At 45.4% G+C, this 18,054-nt stretch overlaps 1 protein-coding gene across 3 annotated transcripts in view; it reads right to left on the bottom strand.

Moving 5' to 3' along the window:
* Window positions 1–101: 101 nt before the first annotated feature.
* The window catches only part of kmt2a (lysine (K)-specific methyltransferase 2A), a 42,308-nt gene continuing 24,355 nt past the window's right edge, over window positions 102–18,054 (bottom strand). For all 3 annotated transcript variants that reach the window (XM_016663362.1, XM_007576804.2, XM_007576803.2), the window contains exons 20-34: window positions 17,895–18,053; window positions 17,061–17,172; window positions 16,876–16,954; window positions 16,594–16,754; window positions 15,980–16,126; window positions 13,312–15,883; window positions 9,033–11,690; window positions 8,013–8,081; window positions 7,710–7,936; window positions 7,409–7,483; window positions 7,110–7,284; window positions 6,106–6,213; window positions 5,933–6,013; window positions 5,161–5,290; window positions 102–5,076 (exon numbers count right to left, since the gene is read on the bottom strand). In XM_016663362.1, coding sequence (XP_016518848.1) covers window positions 4,801–5,076; window positions 5,161–5,290; window positions 5,933–6,013; window positions 6,106–6,213; window positions 7,110–7,284; window positions 7,409–7,483; window positions 7,710–7,936; window positions 8,013–8,081; window positions 9,033–11,690; window positions 13,312–15,883; window positions 15,980–16,126; window positions 16,594–16,754; window positions 16,876–16,954; window positions 17,061–17,172; window positions 17,895–18,053 — 7,029 coding nt within the window. In that variant the 3' untranslated portion in view covers window positions 102–4,800. The remainder of the gene's footprint in view (window positions 5,077–5,160; window positions 5,291–5,932; window positions 6,014–6,105; window positions 6,214–7,109; window positions 7,285–7,408; window positions 7,484–7,709; window positions 7,937–8,012; window positions 8,082–9,032; window positions 11,691–13,311; window positions 15,884–15,979; window positions 16,127–16,593; window positions 16,755–16,875; window positions 16,955–17,060; window positions 17,173–17,894; window position 18,054) is intronic.

Genomic DNA, 18,054 nt, shown 5'->3' with positions numbered 1-18,054 from the left:
AGGAGGATGTTGGTATAAGACAAAGGTATATTCAAGGCAAAAGAAAACTGGCCCATTCATGATCCCTCTTTGTCCACATCCCACTGTAACCCCACCCCGCCTTTTTTTTTTTTTTGACACTACATCCCATCTTAAGCTGTCTATACACAACAAAATTACACAAACAGGTTAAGTACTCCTACAACCTCTCCAGAAGTTTGAATTGTAAAAGAGCGGCTCCACATGGTTGCTGTGGTAAATAAATAAATTAAAGGTTCTCAATGTCAGCATTTTCACTTTCTATAAAACATCATAAGAACAACCAAAAAAAAAGCTTCGGAGGACAGAAAGAGATAAGAGAGGGAGACATGAAAGCAGTCCAAAGTGAAAAAAAAAAGAAGCCATTATGGTGGTTTCTTTAAACCTCTGGTTTCCACAAACCAAACTCTGAATTTTACCACATCAAGTAAATTGTCTGAAACGTCCCTGTTAAACGAAATCTGAGAAAAAAGAATTTAGAAAATCCATTCGCTACAACAACCAGAAAAATAAACCCAAACGTCTGACCTCAAGAAGTTCACAACCACGTTAACACAGTTACATTTCTCATCACATGAAAACCATTTCGTTCCAGAAAACAAAAGAAAACAAAAAAATTAAAAACGACAAAAGAAAGAAACTGCAGCGCTCCTTGCTGGCGAAGGATTCGCTCACAGGCACAGCAAAACTGGTACTGGATATCAATATACAGAAAAGAATGATGCACGTTAGTTTTATCTGATAGTACTGTAACACAAAACCATTATAGAGTACACGGAAACGTTGCTATTAACCTTTATAAATTTGCTGTTTTGCTACTGTAACTAAGTTTGTCTGTCCATTCCATATATTTGTATAGATACAAGAACAAGAAAGTACTATGCATGTTTCCATATACTGTTGAGTATTTATACTATAATTACAGATAATGACGGAGAAGGGCCACTGGTGTGGCGTGGTAAAATGTCCAAGGAGACGACAGAAGATGTTGCCTTATTGTATATATGCTGCTGATAACGTCAAAAGAACCTCGACTCACTGTTTCACACTCTGACCCTGAAGACGGAGCTTGTTTGAAGAGAAAGCCCTTAGCATCAGTAACCATGTTTCGTCTTCATCGCCGCTACTGGCGGAAAAACGGTTTGAGCTAAACCAGCAAGAACCAAAACCGCTGATGCCATTTAAGGTCTTCCATCTCTACAAGAGAGAGAAAACTAAACAAAAACACAAAAACAAGGAAGGAGGAAACAAACAAAAAAAAAAACGCAGCTGACCAAGTATCAACACCATCACGGGTCTGGTGACGTGGAGGAAGAACATACATTCACTGTTGACCTTAGCAGCAGAACCCAGCGAGCCCAGCGGTGGCGCCATGGGAGACTTATCGGGAAGGAGAGGGCCGCCGGTGCGGTCCCTGAACTTCGCTTTTTTTATTTTTATTTTTTTGTTGAGCAGAAAGAATCAAGTGCACTTCGCTGGAGCTTCAAAACAAGAAACGCCCGACCAGAGCCTGGTTTCACGCAAACTCTGGCTTCATGTTCTGTGCTTGTGGTTTCAGCACTTTTGAGTTGCATTCTGTCTGGAGAAAGAGCTGAATTTTGTTTTTATTATCCTTCTTCTTCTTCCTATGAGTATTCAGCGCCTGTTTCACAGCTCAAGTGCAAACCGTCCGTGGTTTGTATTTTCATTTCAGTTCACCAGAATAACGGGGGGTGGGGGACAGTAGCCGCAACAGGTCGCATCAAAGTCAGCGCGAACGGCGTAAAGATGACACGAAGGGATACAAAGCATGGACTCTGGCTTCGGTTGATCCTGCCTTTTAAATATTTGCTCTGAGACATGAAGGTTTGTGTGGGGGGGAGAAAAAAAAAAAAAAAAAGAGAGGAACGGAGGAGGAAACCAAATGAAAACCATGTTTCCTGAATGCTGGTGAGCTATGAATGCTTCTTTGTTTTTCTTCAATTGGCTCAATGGAGATATGACGAATGCTGCTGATAAGAGTTAAAATAAAGGCACCTCTTCATCATAGACCAAGTCTGCAGAGGGACTTACAGTGTCTTGCTAAAGTGTTCACTTTTTCATATTTCATCAAACGACAACCACAAATTTCATCGTATTTCATTGGGATTTCATGCAACAGGCCAACAAAAAGCAATTCATAACTAGAGTGGAAAGAAACCTTTTACAAATCTAGAGCAAGCAAATGCCTCCAGACGTAACCGGGTCAGTAAATGGGGCACAACTACAAACCTACCAACAACCTTGCATAGAGAGCCTGAATGGGAGAAGCAGCCAAAGACACTCAAAGTGACTCCAGAGGAAAGAATCCATCAACAGGACAACTGGAAGTCCCGCACTTCACCAATTAGTTTTTAATAGAGTGGGCAAGAGGAGATCCATGTTGAAAGAAAGCCTGAACAAGTCCTGCTTGCAATTAATCAAAAATCATGCAATAAAACTGACACAAAACGTCAAAAAAACCTTAAACATGCCATCTCCACCACGAGACACGGCAGTGGCTGCATCATGCTGAGGTGGATGGGAGTTAAATAAAGGGCAATCCAGTCTGACTGAGCTTGAGTTGTTCTGCTGGGAAGAATGGGTGAAAATGTCTGTCTCTTGTGCAAAGCTGGTAGAGACAGACACCAAACGACAGACGGAGAGCTGAAAGTAATTTGGCAAACTGTTCACTTTTCATCCACTACTTTCTGCTGGTCAATCACATAAAATCCCCCCCAAAATACAAACTTTGTGGTTGATAAAATGTGAAAAGATGCATGAAAACTTTTGCAAAGCACTACTTTTAATATTTCTTTTTTTTTTTTTTCCAAACGCGGGTAGCTTATTTGTTTGTTTTCAATTAGCAGTGAGCCAGTCGACGTCCTGGCTGATCGCAGAACGGATTCGATAGCAGCAGCAGCAGCAGCAGCAGCAGCAGCAGCAGCAGCAGCCTGTGAGCGGACTCGACTCTCGGATCGACGCGGTGTGGAGACGATAAGGCTGGAGAGAGAGGAGATATCCGCTATAGATCCACAATCTAAACTCTCTCAAGTGCATAATTATAGTTCGGATGACGGCCAGACCAGCAGCTACAACTGGGACATTTAAGAAAGAAAGAAAGAAAGAAAAAAATCTATAAAAACAAAAAAAATGAAATGAACATCAGCTGTGGCCAAACGGCCTGGCGTAGATAAAAGAGCTACTGGTGGACTGAACTAAACAGGAACCAAGCCACAGACCAGTGTCAGTCTTTGGAATCAAAGAAAACATTCAGGCTCCAAAATTTAGAATAAAACAAAAACAAACAAACAAAAAAAAAAACAAACTTTGAAAAAGCAGTGGAATACAAAACATATCAACCAAGCATTAGTGTTTGTAAACCTCTATTTCCTACAAAAATGGCAATAAAATAAATATGACTTTTTAAAAATATAAATACCATCATTAAGTGCTATTCACTAGTGAGTGCTTTTAATCTTTTTTCTTTTTTTTTTTGTAAAAAAATATACATTATTTACATAGTTTTGTTTTCTTTCCAAAAAGCAAGCATGGTATTTCCCTGTCTGTAGTAAAAAGACAGATAAACAACAAATAATAATAATAAAAAAAACATTTTTCTTTCCCCTTAATAATGGTTATCACAACAGGCCCGAGAAGAAAGGGGGGGGATGGAGCTGCATGAAAATTCAATTTAACAGGATGGCGTTTGGTTCTCTTGCTGCTGTGGTTTTGGGACGTCCCAGCTTACACAATTACCAAAGACAAGTCTGATAACAACAGCAGCAGCAGCTTTTCGCAGACCTGAAACGCTGCGGATGCGTCATTCGGATGAAGCTCCAAAAGTAACAAAGAAAATCATTTTACGCACGTCTATTCAAGCACATCAGTAGGTTTCCCTGGTCCCCTCGGCAGTCAGTCCACCAGAATCTCTAGCTGCCTCGCTCCCTCGGGCCAGAGGCTTGATCCAATCATCTCAGATTCACTTTTAACCAATCAGCTGAGGCTGAATCTGACGACAACCCTTTTACAGCAACGGTAAAAAAGTAAACGGTTCTCTTACGAACTCAACTGTTCTCCCCTCCCTGATGTCTTTATGTTTGTTTTTCCTGTTCCTGCTACTTTTCCTCGTCCTGCTCCCACTAGTGTTTCCACCTGCACAGCTCCCACCAGGCTGCGCCTATTTGCAGGGTCAAATAAACACTCTATAGGGGAAGGTTTCAGCTCTGAAGGCATCAGGGCACACTGAGACAAGGAGATATGCAACGACAACACAGAAAAAAAAAAACAAAAACAGAGTCCTAATTTAACCTCCAATAAAATAAAATACCACTGTTTCAAGTCCCTTCAACAAATTGCACTTTGGTGTAAAACGGATCCAAGTTCTTTGATTTTTTTTTTTTTCCAATGTATCCTTTCCTTTAAAGTTCACATTAGTAGATCATAATATGTTTCTAAAAAAGGATTGGCCGATGTAGAAAATAAAAAAATATGAAGGGATAACTATCATCCAAATATAAATAAAAAGGTAATATATATTGCAATGTCACGTCTCGTTACTCACCTTTCCAGGTGAAACTTTCAATGCCGAATATAAATTAGACAAAAGGAGGCACAATATGTTTGGGTTTCTACATATGGCCCTTCCTGCAGACGCGCCGCGGCCTGCAGCAGCAACTGCTGCTGCGAGCCGACGCCGGCAGCAGCTGGTGTCATTTTTGTAGCTTAAAACTGTAAACCGGCAGGAAGCGGAGTCCTTCCTCCGAGTCGCTCAGATGGGAGCCGTCAGTTGAGGAACTTGCGGCACCTCTTGGCGCCGCAGTTGCAGGGCAGCTTGCTGCTGGCGTCCTCGATGGGGAACTTGTAGTCGTAGGTGAGCTCCTCGCCGCAGCAGATGCGACGCGAGGCGAAGATGACGATGTGCTTCTGGCCGTCCACGGCGATGACCCGGGAGTAGCAGTTGGGCTCGCAGGAGTGGTTGATGAAGCGGGCGGCGTTGCCGTGCACGGTGGCGTCCACCACCTCATACTCGTCGATGCGGAACATGTAGCAGCCGATTCCCTTCGGGGGGGGAGGAGGAGACGGGGGTTTAGCACGCTCTGGGTTCGCCCAGAAATATAATGGGAAAACTGTCAGAGGCCTCACCTTCCCGTCGTAGTATTTCTCCCGCTTGTCAGTGAGCACGGACCGGATGACGTTTCCAGAGTATTCGATCACCATTTCCCCGGCCTCGATGGTTTTCTTGCAGAACAGACCGCGGCCGTGAATAGGCGACCTGCAGTGGGAAACAAGAAGACTCGAGTTTTGCAGCAGAGACTTGACAAAGTCCTTTTTTTTTATTTATTTTTTTACCTTTTGGGCTTTTTCGCATTATGTCATGTTGCAAACACACACTTGAATGCATTTTACTGGGTTTTTGTCCAAGTTACCGGACATCTGGATTAGCACTGCTCATTTCATCATCTAAAAATGGCAAAAGTACAGAACCACTGCCTGAACGGAAAGGCCAGGCGAGGAGAAGCAGCCAAGATGCTAACATGCTAGTGGACTGAATGAATGTTACTCAGCATGTTAGTGTAAGCCAACACTTACAACACTCTGGAGGAGCAGGAGAGATTCCTGGTTTCACAACTAAGATCCAAGATCAGACATACTTCCACCTAAAGTCCCATTTTTTTTCCACATTAAGTTTTTGAAAGCTATCGAGGGATAAAATTCATGTAAGGCCTCATGTTTTGTGAATAATTAAAAAAAAAAAAAAATTTTTTTAAACCTTTAATATTAAAACTCAAAGATGTGAACTGTGACTCTAAAGCAATGATTTGTACGTAAGCTGCTAACAATTTAGGTGCCATCATTCAACTCTCCTGCAGACTTCTCTTGTTTAAACACGAACAGCTAATGGCATTTATCTAACCTGTAGACGCCGACTGTTTCCTTAGAGGTGGCTTTGAGCTGTTTGAACCTCGCAGCAAGCGGCAGCTCCATGGAGGCCCGTCTGAAGTGGCAGCATGAGGACAAAGTAAAAAGCGGCTTTATTACCAATTCCACATCCGTGAAGCCGAGACCCAAATTACTTCGGTGACTTACCTCGCAGTCCTGAGCTGCCCTTCCTCTTCCTCTTCCTCCTGCGGCCGGTACTCAGGGGGCTGTCGGTGTTTTGAAGCCAAGAAATTAAACATGTCAAATACGGACCTCCTGGTGGGAAAAGAGCAGCGCAGGATCGAAGCATTAGTGAGACAGACGGGATGCAGAGTATAAGGAGTCTGTTGAGTCAACTGTGGAAAAGTGTTGAAGCAAAGGCTGGAGTGGGACAGTTTCTGATTTACTTTAAGCTCCTTTTGATATTTACACACCTGAGCAAAAGTTCACGATGCCTCCAAACCACAGGATTAAAATCTCCACTTTAAATAGCTAGAATCTCTGCAAACAGGGGGTTTCTGAACATCCAGTAGATTTCATACAAACACTGCAACTAAGAATTAGCTTAATAATCGATTATTCAGATTTAAAAAATGACAGTCTACAGATTTTAGCTTATTTTATAGTATATTAAAAATAATAGCAATGCTAATAAACAAATACATTTCTTTTTTTTAATAAAATTAATTTTATTGCCTAAAATCAGCAACATTTCTTTTGTATACGTTTGATCTTTTAGCAAAGGAAAAAAAATACTTCCATCAACAACTTTCTGGCCGAAATAACATCAAAACAGTGTACGGCTGAGCTGATGATTTTTTTTTTTTTTGGATTAATTAAATAATAAATTGATAAAATAAAATCTCTTGATCACAAAAGTTGAACTGGTTGAAGCTAAAACTGTGAGGAGTCCTGATAGAGCAGATTTACAGACAAAAGGTGTTTATCTTAAATGAACATTTAGATATATTTTTTAACAGTTTCAGTTTAATCACTGCTCTGAATACGTTGTTCTTTCAGCTAATTGCTTTTCATAGAGTCTGCACACTCCAGTTAACAATTAAATCCAGAAGTAAATCAGTCGATGATAATCATCACAATAATCGATTCACTACCACGAGTCGCTTTAACCCTGATTCATACCCAAACGGTTCAAAAGTCCTCGCTCTGACCTGTGATGGATTTCTGCGCGCGCTGAGCCGTGGGGGTTCAGCGGGGGCTCGTCCGTGTCGTCCGGCTTGTGGAAGCGGAACCGGTAGCTCCGACAGTGCCTGGATCCGTACAGCTGCTCCAGCAAGAAGACCACCGCTTCGTGGACGACGCCCAGCATCCTGAGTCCGTTCACACCTGCGAGGGGGGGGAACGCCGGGAAGAAGCTCCGAGTGAGACGGCAGCCTTTCACTCTTGACATGCAGTTAATTTCTGTCTGGAAGTTTCTAGTTATTTCCGAGATGTCGGGAACGTCTGTTACCTTCGAAGGAAAGCTCTCTGAGTTGTGCGTTGGAGCGAGCTTCCTTCACCTTATCAGTCAGGGACTTCCAGGCCTCTGTAGGACGAAGCATTAGCACATGACAACTGGAAAAGCAACATTTTCCGCATCATTTTTAAAGGAAATTTTATTACAGTTGTAGCAGTTTTATAGATATCAATACCCACATATATTATACTCTTTATTTGTTTGTAATTATCACTGACGGTGTTGTTTGTGTCTGCTCTTAACTATTAAGTCAATCAAAGCTAATTTACATGCACAGCATGTTCTGTTGGCTGACCTTCGATGCTCTCACAACGAATGTGGAAACCGTCTTCGCTGTAGATTTCAAAGATGATGCCCTTTTTGGGTTTGCCGTCCAAGCCAGAATCTGCGCTGCTTCCGTCCTCATTGGGCGGTGAAGCTGCCGGAAAAGACCCAGCTTCTCCAGCTGCAGGGGGTTTGTCTTTTTCCACCATCTTTCCTGGTATGGCACGACCTTCAGATGTCTTCTTTTTACCAAACAAGCTAGAGATAGAAAAATTAAGCACCAGATCAATATTTTAGGATTAGCTTTACTAATATGATTGGAGGTTCTTCTTACTTCTTGTTGGTTGTCTTGTCTGGGGGCTTGCCGGTGTCCATCGGTTCTGGAGAGTACAGTTCTCTGGAGCTGCATGGACAAATGATGAATTTTTAATTGTTATTATTTGTCAAAGTAGTTATCAGAATAGAAAAGTATTTGAGCTTCTTTCTTTCTTCCAACAAATTGTTTCTTACTTAAAAACTTCCATAAACGCCAGATTTGTGGATCTGTATAACTAATAGTTGTGAACAGATTCTCCTGCCTGACCTGTGGCTCCTCCAGAGCTACTATGAGCCTCTTTGGTTATTTCTCTGATGTATTCAAGTCTTTGCAGAACAGCTATATTTATACTGAGATTAAATTATTCACAAAAAGGACACCATCTACTACTTAAGTGACTTTATCATCGGGCGTACCGTATTTTCCGGACTATAGAGCGCACCGTACCATAAGCCGCAGCTACAAAAAAACAACAACAACAACAACAACAACAAAAAAAAAACAAAAAAAAACGGAAACTAAGTCGCTCTTGGTTTTCCATAAGAACCCAGCAGAGGGCAACAGAGGGCTGCGTCCTAATAAACCTGCTGAATTTATTAAGGACGCAGCCCTCCATCGAAAAATCTGAACCATGGTTTCGTTCACGCCGAGTTTACGTGCAGCGGCTCCATTTCCCTCCTGTACTGCCATATCGATAACCTTCAACTTAAAAAGGTCCATCATATGAGTTTGAACACGTTTCTCCGTTGTGCCTGCGGCTAGCATGTACTTGTTCTAAATGAAGTTTAGCACTTTCTTCTTTGATTTCCAATTTTGACTTCCAATGATTCACTTCCTGCAAAAGAGCCCCCTGGTGGTTGAAGAAAAATCCGCAGAAAAGCTGCACCAAGCCGCATGGTTCAAAGCGTGGGGGGAAAAGTAGCGGCTTATTGTCCGAAAAATACGGCATTTATTTGTACAAAGTGTTTAATATATTGCACAGCATTTTTCTTTCACCTCACGTGTCAAAACCAGCAGTAAAAAACAGGAATTTCTCACCTTGGGTTTGAAGATGGCAGCTGCTTTCCAGGGTTGCTGTGATATTCATTTGCCTGGGAGGCTTTGAGCTTCTTCCCGCCGGTGATATCTACACTCTGTCTGCCCCTCTTTACTTTCTTCTTGTTTTTGTCAGGAGCTAAAACTGCGACCGACGCTGCTGTCGCTGAGTTAGTCGGTTTCTGATCTGACGATTTGAGGACAGGGTTCGTTCTGTTGCTCTGGGAAAGCAACGTGGCCGGTTTTTGGGTGAAAACTCCAACAACGCGTCCCTTGGCGGGGCTCAGATGGGCAGAAGGGCTGGGAGATAAAGCTGCGTTACGGTTCGGTTTGGACTCCATGGTCTGCACTCTGCTGACGGGCTGAAGCTGATGCTGCAGGTGAACGTTCCCACTTTCTGCCTCGCCATGCTGGTTGACGGCCATGCTGATGGTCTGATGGGTCGGCAGAACGCAGATGCTGCTGGCGATGGATGTCTGAACGGATGAGGTGAGCTGCGACATGAGGGGAGCGCCCCCTGCTGGCTGGAGGACCACAGGCTGATCCGACAGTCCCAGACCATGTGGATTCGCTTTGAAGAGGAGGTTACTGATCGGCCCGGCGATTTCTGCAGAACTCAACACCGGGGTGGAGAGAGACACCGATCCCGGTGCCAGAAGCCCGGCAGAACCACTGGGCGGGACAGAGACCACGTTCAACACCGACTGGCTGCTGCTGAGACCGGAGACGGAGCAAGGCAAGATGTGCGTTGAGGAATCGTGACTCAGGATGCCAGTGTGAGGATTGGGAATTCTCTGCTGTATGAGAGCGGTGGGATCCAAGTACATGACCCCACCTGACTTGGGCCTCTTGATGATATTTGGGACTTTGCGCTGGGGGGCGGAGATTGCACTCAGCTCCACCAGGCTGCCAGGTTGTCCCGGGATGCTCGCTGTGATCTGCTGGGAAGACAGGTTGATCAGAGTCATGTTGGGAGGGCCCACTTCGGACGGCGCCAGGGCGGGCTGGCCGCGGGTGCGAGCCGGTTTCTTGTTTTTCCTCGGCAGACGAGAGATGGGCCTCTTCTTGCCGTGAGAGGAGGCGATCACAGCCGGGGAAGAGGTCAGGGAGGAAGGACTGGAGACTATGGCGACGTTGGGGCCGAGCTCGTGAGGTCGACCCGCCTCCGAGACTAGAATCTGGTTCTGGTCGGAAGGCTGGGAGGGCAGACCGATGAGCAGGCCCGAGGTGGTGCTGGGTATTCCCGTTTGGAAGCCCGCCTGGGTGGATCCGGTGAATGAGTGAAGCTGAGAGGGGTGAGGTATGGTGCCGAGGACTTTGCCACCAGCGGGGAAAATGGGCTGGCCTGGAGACAAACCGGTGTTCAAGCCTCTGGTGATGGTCATGGGGCTCAGCACGGCAGAAGAAGTGGCTTCCATCACTCCTGTTGTGCTGATCTTCTGGGTAACGCCGTTTGGCACCGTCTGAAGCACATAGAGAGGCTGGAACTGCTGGTTGACCACGATGAGTTTATCAGGACCCGGTTTGATGACTGCCGGGCTCGAGACCTGAGCCTGGGAAGGACCTGGACCAGGAACTGGACTGGGACTGCCTGCAGCAGCGGCTACTGCTGCTGCAGCTGGGAGGTATTTCTGACTCGGAAGAGGCATGGAAGGAGAATTTGGCAAACCAGATGAGCCAGAACTCCTGTTTACTTCCTGGTTTCCTGGAGTTTCCACCCCCTGACCAATAGCGGGGCTGGAAATGAACTGCTCTGGAGTCATGTGACCCTCTGCAGTCTGAGCGTCCCTGCTTCCCAAAGCTGCACCGTCGTGCTGATTCTCGGACGGCGAGACGCCAGGACCCGCCGATTTCTTATCGCCGCTCTTTTCCCCGCTGATGTTGTCCGGGTCGGAGTTCAAACCCAGGATAGTGCCGTCTGAGGTATTTGAGATGAGGCCGCCGGCCGAGTGGTTCTGGCTCGTGCCGACCGCCGGGCTGCGTGTCGTCAGAACCGAGAGGTCCGACGGCAGCTCGAGAGGAAGATATGGTTCTTCGACCGATATGGAGCTGTTGACGCTGGCCTCCACCACCCCTCCGCTCTCGGCGCTGGGCAGCGGCTGCGAGAAGTCGTCAAACAGAATGTCTTTGCGCCTGTTCAGGTCGTAGGTCTCGTCCAGCAGCAGCTCAGAGGATGACGGCTCAGACTGCTGACCCAGAGTCGGCAGCGACATGGACGGCGTGTTCAGCACAAACTCCATGATGTCAGACGGCAAAATATTCCCGCATTCGTCGCTGTTGTTGTTGTCGGAGTCTGACTTTAGCAGGTCCGTGCTGAGGGAGAGCTGGGCCTCCAGAGGATCCTGACCCTGGCTCTGCGGCTGGGATTTGACGCCTCCGCCGAGAGGAAGACAGTTTTCCTTCTGGTTCTTTCTGCTTTCTCGTGTGTTGCCGCCGCCGCTGCCGGTTCCACCGCCGCCGTTGTCTGTCTCCTTGCTCGAATCGTGGGAGTCGCCTTTGTCCGCGTGCCTTTCTCTGCCCCTCCTCTTGGGCGCGCTCTTCTGCGGGGCGGAGGAGGAGGTGGCCGTGGTGGTCGTGGTGCTGGTGGTGCAGACGCTGGTGTCGCTCTCTGAGCCGTCGTCGACGCCGTCAACCTGGCCGATTTGCTGTTTGCCCAAGGATCTGTTAAACACGACACATAAAATGTAATGACAGGAAGTAAAGAAAGACCAAGAAATCAGACGATTCTGGGCTTCGGCGGCGACAGACATCACTGACAAAAACATTCCTGTGTGAAAGTTGGTAGTGAGTAGAATTGGGCGATAAATTGATTTAAATTTCTTCAGATTTAACTTTTGGAAAATCTTGATTTTTTTTTTTACTCCTTTTGTTTCTATAGTTGAGTGATGTCAACTCACTCAAAGCCCATCATCTTGTTTGACAAGCAAATCCTACGGCTTCTTTTTAATTAAAGTCTATGACAGACTGTTAGGTTAACATTTGAATTGCGAGAATACAATCTAAGACAATAAAGTTTAAATAGCCTTAATATTAACAAAACAAACTTGTACTATTAGAAGAATACGTTTATGATAACTCCTACGCAAAGATTAACAAAAAAATAAAATGAACATTGAATATTTGTCATACTTTGGTATCTGTTTCATTTGTAGTTTCATTTTTAAGAAAAAAAAGGGAAAAGTAATCGAGTTAAAATCAGAAATTGGATCTGGACACTATTATCTTAAGCCATATTGCCCAGGCCTTGTAGTGAGGGAAGGCTCACTGTTTTTTTTATTTTATTTATAAAAATCAGTATTTTCAACGGCATTTTGAGAAACATCTTTGGTTCATTGAGGCAGCAAAAGAAAAGCAAGACGTCCAGCATATAACAGAACAGCAAAATTGCTCCGTTTAATCCTTTTGAGTTTTGTATATGGCCTTTCAGAAACTTGAGAAAAAAGCTGAAACTCACTAAAAACACACAATGAAACAGCTGCTTTGCTCACTAACCACGGTAAGCTCTAATAGATACAAAGGTTAAAATGTTAACATCTAAATTATTTCCTCAGGAAAACCTGGCTCTACAGCAACCTCTTTCTAATAAAGGAGACATTAAAACATTAATACCCAATTATTTCTCACACCAGAAACGCTGTAATAAAAAAAATATTTATAATTTGAATTTTGATGGAGAAAACTGAATCAGCTAAACTCTGTGGTAGCAGGTATTTCTGAAATTTAACAGTGAAGGAAGGGACTATTAACTATAAAGGGAAATACACAAAAGGGACAGTTGTGCTAACTTGGCTAATCATGCTAAACTGATTAAAGTAGATGGAGTTGATTTTGTTTCAAAGAAAACACCAAACTGAAGTAATTTTCTCCTAAATATTAAACTGCACTCAACTGTTAATCAGAATATTTTGTGATATTGGGAACATAATATTTTGTAGGACACAAAAAATAAAAATTACGGAGCCATCATCTGTCTAATAAAGGAGCCTGCATTGGGTTTTTATCCAAGTGGCTCTACTTCATAACATGGACAATTTTACTCGATCTTCACTGATGCAGAGAAGTCCTTTCAATCTACTTAGGGATTAAAAAATCTGTATGCAAGTAAACTTCTCAATCTTAAAAATGTATTGTTGTTTTTTTTAAGTGAAATCAGAACCAGCTATATTTGGTATAGGCTGTACAAAATCCTCCGACATAAAACAAGCCACAGAATATTTCAGTGGTGCATCTCTATAAAACATTTGAGTAAATAAATGTATCAAAAAAAAAATGGTGTACTAACAAAGTACTCAGCATGTCCTCTTCAGTTTTTCCTTGAGCTCTTTGCTGCTGCTGTTCCTCGTCTTTCAGAAAGCGCTGAAGCTGGGATCCCCTTCCTAAACAATCGTCCAGCCCCTCTATTGACGGCAGGCCTTCGCCAGGGTTGATTATTGTCCGAGTGAAGTTGTAGTAGTAGGAGTCTTTGCCCCGGTTATTCAATCCGCCATCTTCGTCGTCGCCACTGTCTGCAGACGACGACGAGGTGCTCATATCATCCGCTCCGTCCACCTGCCCCTCAGCTGACTTCTTCCGTCCGCCGGTCCTCCTCTTAACCACGGCCCCCGCTCCGTCGCCGCTGCCGTAAAAGGCAATGTCCTCCTCGCCGTACGAGCGAACGCCATAAAACGGAGTGAGTCCGAAGAACATGTTGGAACGTGCGCGGGCGCTGCGCCGCGGGTAACGCCTCTTGGCTGAACCCGAGCCGTCGCTGTCGTCTTCGTGATGCTTGTCCTCCACGCCTCTGTCGTGGTCGTCCTCCGGGCCTTCGCCGTCGTCCTCCTCTGCACACTGAGAGAGGAGGCTGTGGTGGTCTCTGAGCCTGTGGCGCGGACGGTTTTTGCGGTGTTCGTCTTCCTCCATCTGAGCCTGGGTGTCGGACTCGGAGCTGTCGCTGCTGCTGGCAGAGGGCGAGGAGAACAGAGGGGACGGGGCGGAGCGGTGGGTCCCCTGTCCAGCAGGGGAGACGGTGGAAGAAGTGCTTGTGGGACAGGAAGATTGCGTCCCGTTGGGGTCAGACTTCATATTGGTCTTGAGCGAAGTGTGAGAAGAGGGTTTGACTGGCCGCTTCTTCTCTCTGGAGGGAATCGACAACTGGTTGGTCATCTGTTTGGTGTGAGACTGAGTCGCGCTCACTACGCCTTTCTCTGCAGCCAAACTGGTCTGCATCTGCTGGAAGCTTTCTGGATTGCTGCTGCTGTACTTCCTCTCTGGAAAGGGGAAATTCTCTCTGCTCTTTGTGGACAACCTGTCCTCTCCCTGGTTCTGCTGCTTCTCCCCCTGAGGCTTCCCTTGGGATTTGGTGCTGTTTCCGAGCACTGGAGCTTTGCTGTTATAGGAGCTGGAGTTTGGAGGATGTGTGCTGGAGCTGCCTGTGGTTTTTGCATTGTTGTTGAGAAGAGGAGCTTTGTTGCTGCTGCTGTTCTGGTGGGTCTTCTCTCGGTCTTTGGACACAACATCTCTGCTGCCAGCTGATCTGACTTTGGGGTGTTTGTCTTTGGCAGCTGAGCCTGCAACCGGGGAGGTCAGGTGCAGGGAGCTCCGTTTGCCGACATCGTCCTCCACTGACGTCCGTGATGAAAAGAGGGACTTCCCAGCTGGACCTGAAGAGTAATCATTAGATTTCAGTGTACTGGACTTCTGCGGGGAGCCAGATTTCCCAACAACGGATTCCTTATGGAGTGAAGACGGTGTGGCATTCCCAGTGGCGCTGCTACTCTCCTTCCCTGAGCTGGGCTTGTCCTTGGATGGGAGGGTGTTGGAGGGTGGATTGGATCGGTGACGAGGCAACAAGCTTAGACCGTCGTGGTCTTTGTTTCCATGTTTTCCCTGCTTGTCAACCTGTTTGGTGCTGCCACTCCTCTGCTGACTTGAGAGAGCAGCAGTGCCCACTGGGGGAGAAGACTGTCCCGAGCCCACCGGTGCCGATCTTGGACTCTTGCTCTCACTTCCAGCTCGCCTCGATTGACTGCCGGCATTGCTATCTTTAGCTGAGCCAGAGTCTCTGTTTCGCTCTGTGCTTCTATAGCTGGAGTCTCTAGAGGGAGGTCTACCCCTGTCAGAATCCCTGCTTGATGGTCTATCTTTACCTTGGCCCAAGTCTTTTCCTCCTTCCCTGCTGTACTGTCTGTGTTTCTCGGAGTCCCTTTGTCCCACATCTCTGCTGAGAGACCTAGATTTGTCTATACCCTTGTAGTTAGGATTTTTGAAAGATGTCTTACTCTTATCCGTTTCTCTATTACTAGAGTCTCTATTTGGAAGCCTCCCCTTCTCAGAATCTCTCGAGGAGTCTCTACTCAGCGGTTTTCCACTCTCAGATTCTTTCAGAAAGGAGTCTGTACCTATAACTCTTCTCTTTTCTGGCTCTTTGGCTGATATGTCACCCTTGTCAAAGTCTTTTTGCACATGCTCTCTGGGTGATTTACTTTTTTCTGACTCCTTGGATGCTTGGTCTCGACTTGACGTCCTTCCCTTGTCCGAATCTCTCAGGCCTTGTTCCCTTGCAGGTTGCAGCCTGTTTCCATCTGTGGAAAAGGATCTGCCCCTGTCCCCATCTCTTTGGACTGGATTCTTCTTTGAGTCTTTGATGAGGTGTTTGGATTTTTCAGGGTCTCTGGCCGGAGAGGGGATGAGAGGAGGGGGTGAGGTGAGGGGTCGTGACAAACTCTGAGGTGCGGAGGTCAAGCCTCGGTGCCTGTTCAGCTGGTGGGGAGAAGAGGACAGGGAAGGGGAGCTGTGTCGTCTGGAGTCAATGTTGCGAATGCTCGGATTCCCCGGTGAATCTGCCACAGCCTGGCTTTGGTGCAGCGGGATTCCCTCTACGATGAAAGAAACAAAAACTGGTTTAAATGTACAAAACATGTGAAATCATTTATAATTATGTTCTAGACACAACAGGAAGTGCATGTTGGTACCTGGAGAAGACATTTGTTTGGAGTCTACAGCGCGCTGGCAGGGGGGGTAGCTGGGATGTCTGTTTCTGGTGTAGACCCTGAGCTTCGGGGTATTTGCAGGAGAGAGGTTTTCAGAGCGTCTTGGTGACTCAAATGGATCAGGAAAGTCTGTAAAAAAAATAAACACACAAAAACATTTAATACTACAAATAGTGTTATTAATACAGAACCGCAGAGAAATTCAATGGTAAAGAAAATAAATCAGTAATGGTCTTGATTACACACACACTGTGTGAGTCTTCTTATATTTTTGAAAACACAAGATGTTCAAAATTACAACCCAGAACCAAATATGGCTGATATAGATCAGTTGTTACTGATAACTATTGATTAGTTTTGATTAACTGATGCCATCAACTTTGCTTAGCTGACCGTGAGACGTTGAGAGGCTAAAACCTTTCCTCTGCGTACATGCCCCAGAATGCTGTGCGGTTCTGGACTGGAGCTCAGTGAAAACCCACTGGACGTATCATCTATTGATACCGATAACGTGTCTATCGCAGTATATATACTTTTTGTGCTTTAACGCGCCTTACAAACAGGAATTGGAAACAGAAAAGTCAGTAAGTTAGTACCTGTAACGGGAGGTGGGCTGTGTGCAATTGTGCGATTCTCCTCAGGACCCATCACACTCTTCATGTCAGACTCTGCCACTGGAGGGTGACAAACTAATATCCTGCAGGTGTACACGCAACGCTTTCGGGCGTCTAAAGTGCTCCAGTACACCCTGGAACATCTGAGGAAAATAAAATGTTTTCGGATTGATGAGCAAGGTCAATTTCCTCTGCGGTTAATACAGTTCATTTCTGCCAATCACTGATAATAATGACAACGTCTAGATTAAAAACTCCACTTACTGGTATCCAACTGGGAAGAGCTTCCGTTTGCAGTCTGAGAGCTCAGTCAGTATTCCCAAACAATCAATTGTCATGGAGCCTGCGGTGACACAGTGTGTGAGTCAGTGTTCAGCACACAGAGGAAATAAAAGTTAAGAAAAAGAAAAGACAGGGTGTAAAATCAATGTTTAGCAACAGCATATCACCTATTATCATGTGGACATTTTCAGGCTCCAGCCCTGCCAGCCACTTCCTCCTGAGACTGATCCCTTCCAGGTCCACCAGGATCCTGCGGGTTACCTCAAACCCTGTCACCACCTGGAAGGAAAATACGCAAACAGAAGAGATGAGGGGAAAACCTTCTCACAGCACGAACGCACATGAACTGCTTCTGCTCTCTACAGTGAGATAAGACATAAGAATTTATATCCCATTATGACGTTTTAACATTTTGCCACATAATTAAAAACTTCAGGCTAGCATAGCGTAGTTTATAACTGTAAAAATGTTGGAAAGTGATAGATGGTGTAAACTGAAAATGTTATAATGCATTTATAAACAAACCAAACTCTTTAAAAAAAAAAAAAACACTGCGCCAAGAAACACCGAAGGAAACAAAATGAAAACTTATGAAGAAGAAATGAGCACAACTTCCTTCTTCACAAAACGGAAACAAAAATAAAGCGGCATGAGATTTTGTTGTCTTCGGTAAAGGACCACACGCCATTTCTCCGGCTGGCGATAGACTAGCGGATTTGTTTTGGGTCGTATTTACCCAGAATGCCCTGCTCTGTGGTCCGCTTCCTGCTTTTGAAGTTCCATTTAATCAAACCGAGACCTGGGTTTTTAGGTTTTAAAGTGGACCAAATGGATCCAACCCTTTTCAGACTTTTATTGGTAAAAAAATAAATAAGTGAACAGACATTTTCTGCGTTACACTACCACATAAAACTACAGTGAAATGCATCGTTTTACGGCTTTAATGGGAAGAAATGTGCAGAATCTCCAAGAATATCAATAATTACGCTGCCCTTATTTACCTCCCCCTTGATGAGGTCCCTGTGCTTTGGACAGTAGACTTTCCTGTCTTCCAGGAACACACAGTGGCAGTTGCGGGCACACATGAAGTGGTAGCTGCTGGTGCAGGAGGTGAGGCAGCAGCCCACAGTGGCCCCTGTCTTCTCGCACCTTTCACAGTTC

This window comes from Poecilia formosa, unplaced genomic scaffold (assembly GCF_000485575.1).
Source record: "Poecilia formosa unplaced genomic scaffold, Poecilia_formosa-5.1.2 Scaffold416, whole genome shotgun sequence".
NCBI classification, from domain to species: domain Eukaryota; kingdom Metazoa; phylum Chordata; class Actinopteri; order Cyprinodontiformes; family Poeciliidae; genus Poecilia; species Poecilia formosa.
This window is presented reverse-complemented; position numbering and strand designations above follow the sequence as displayed.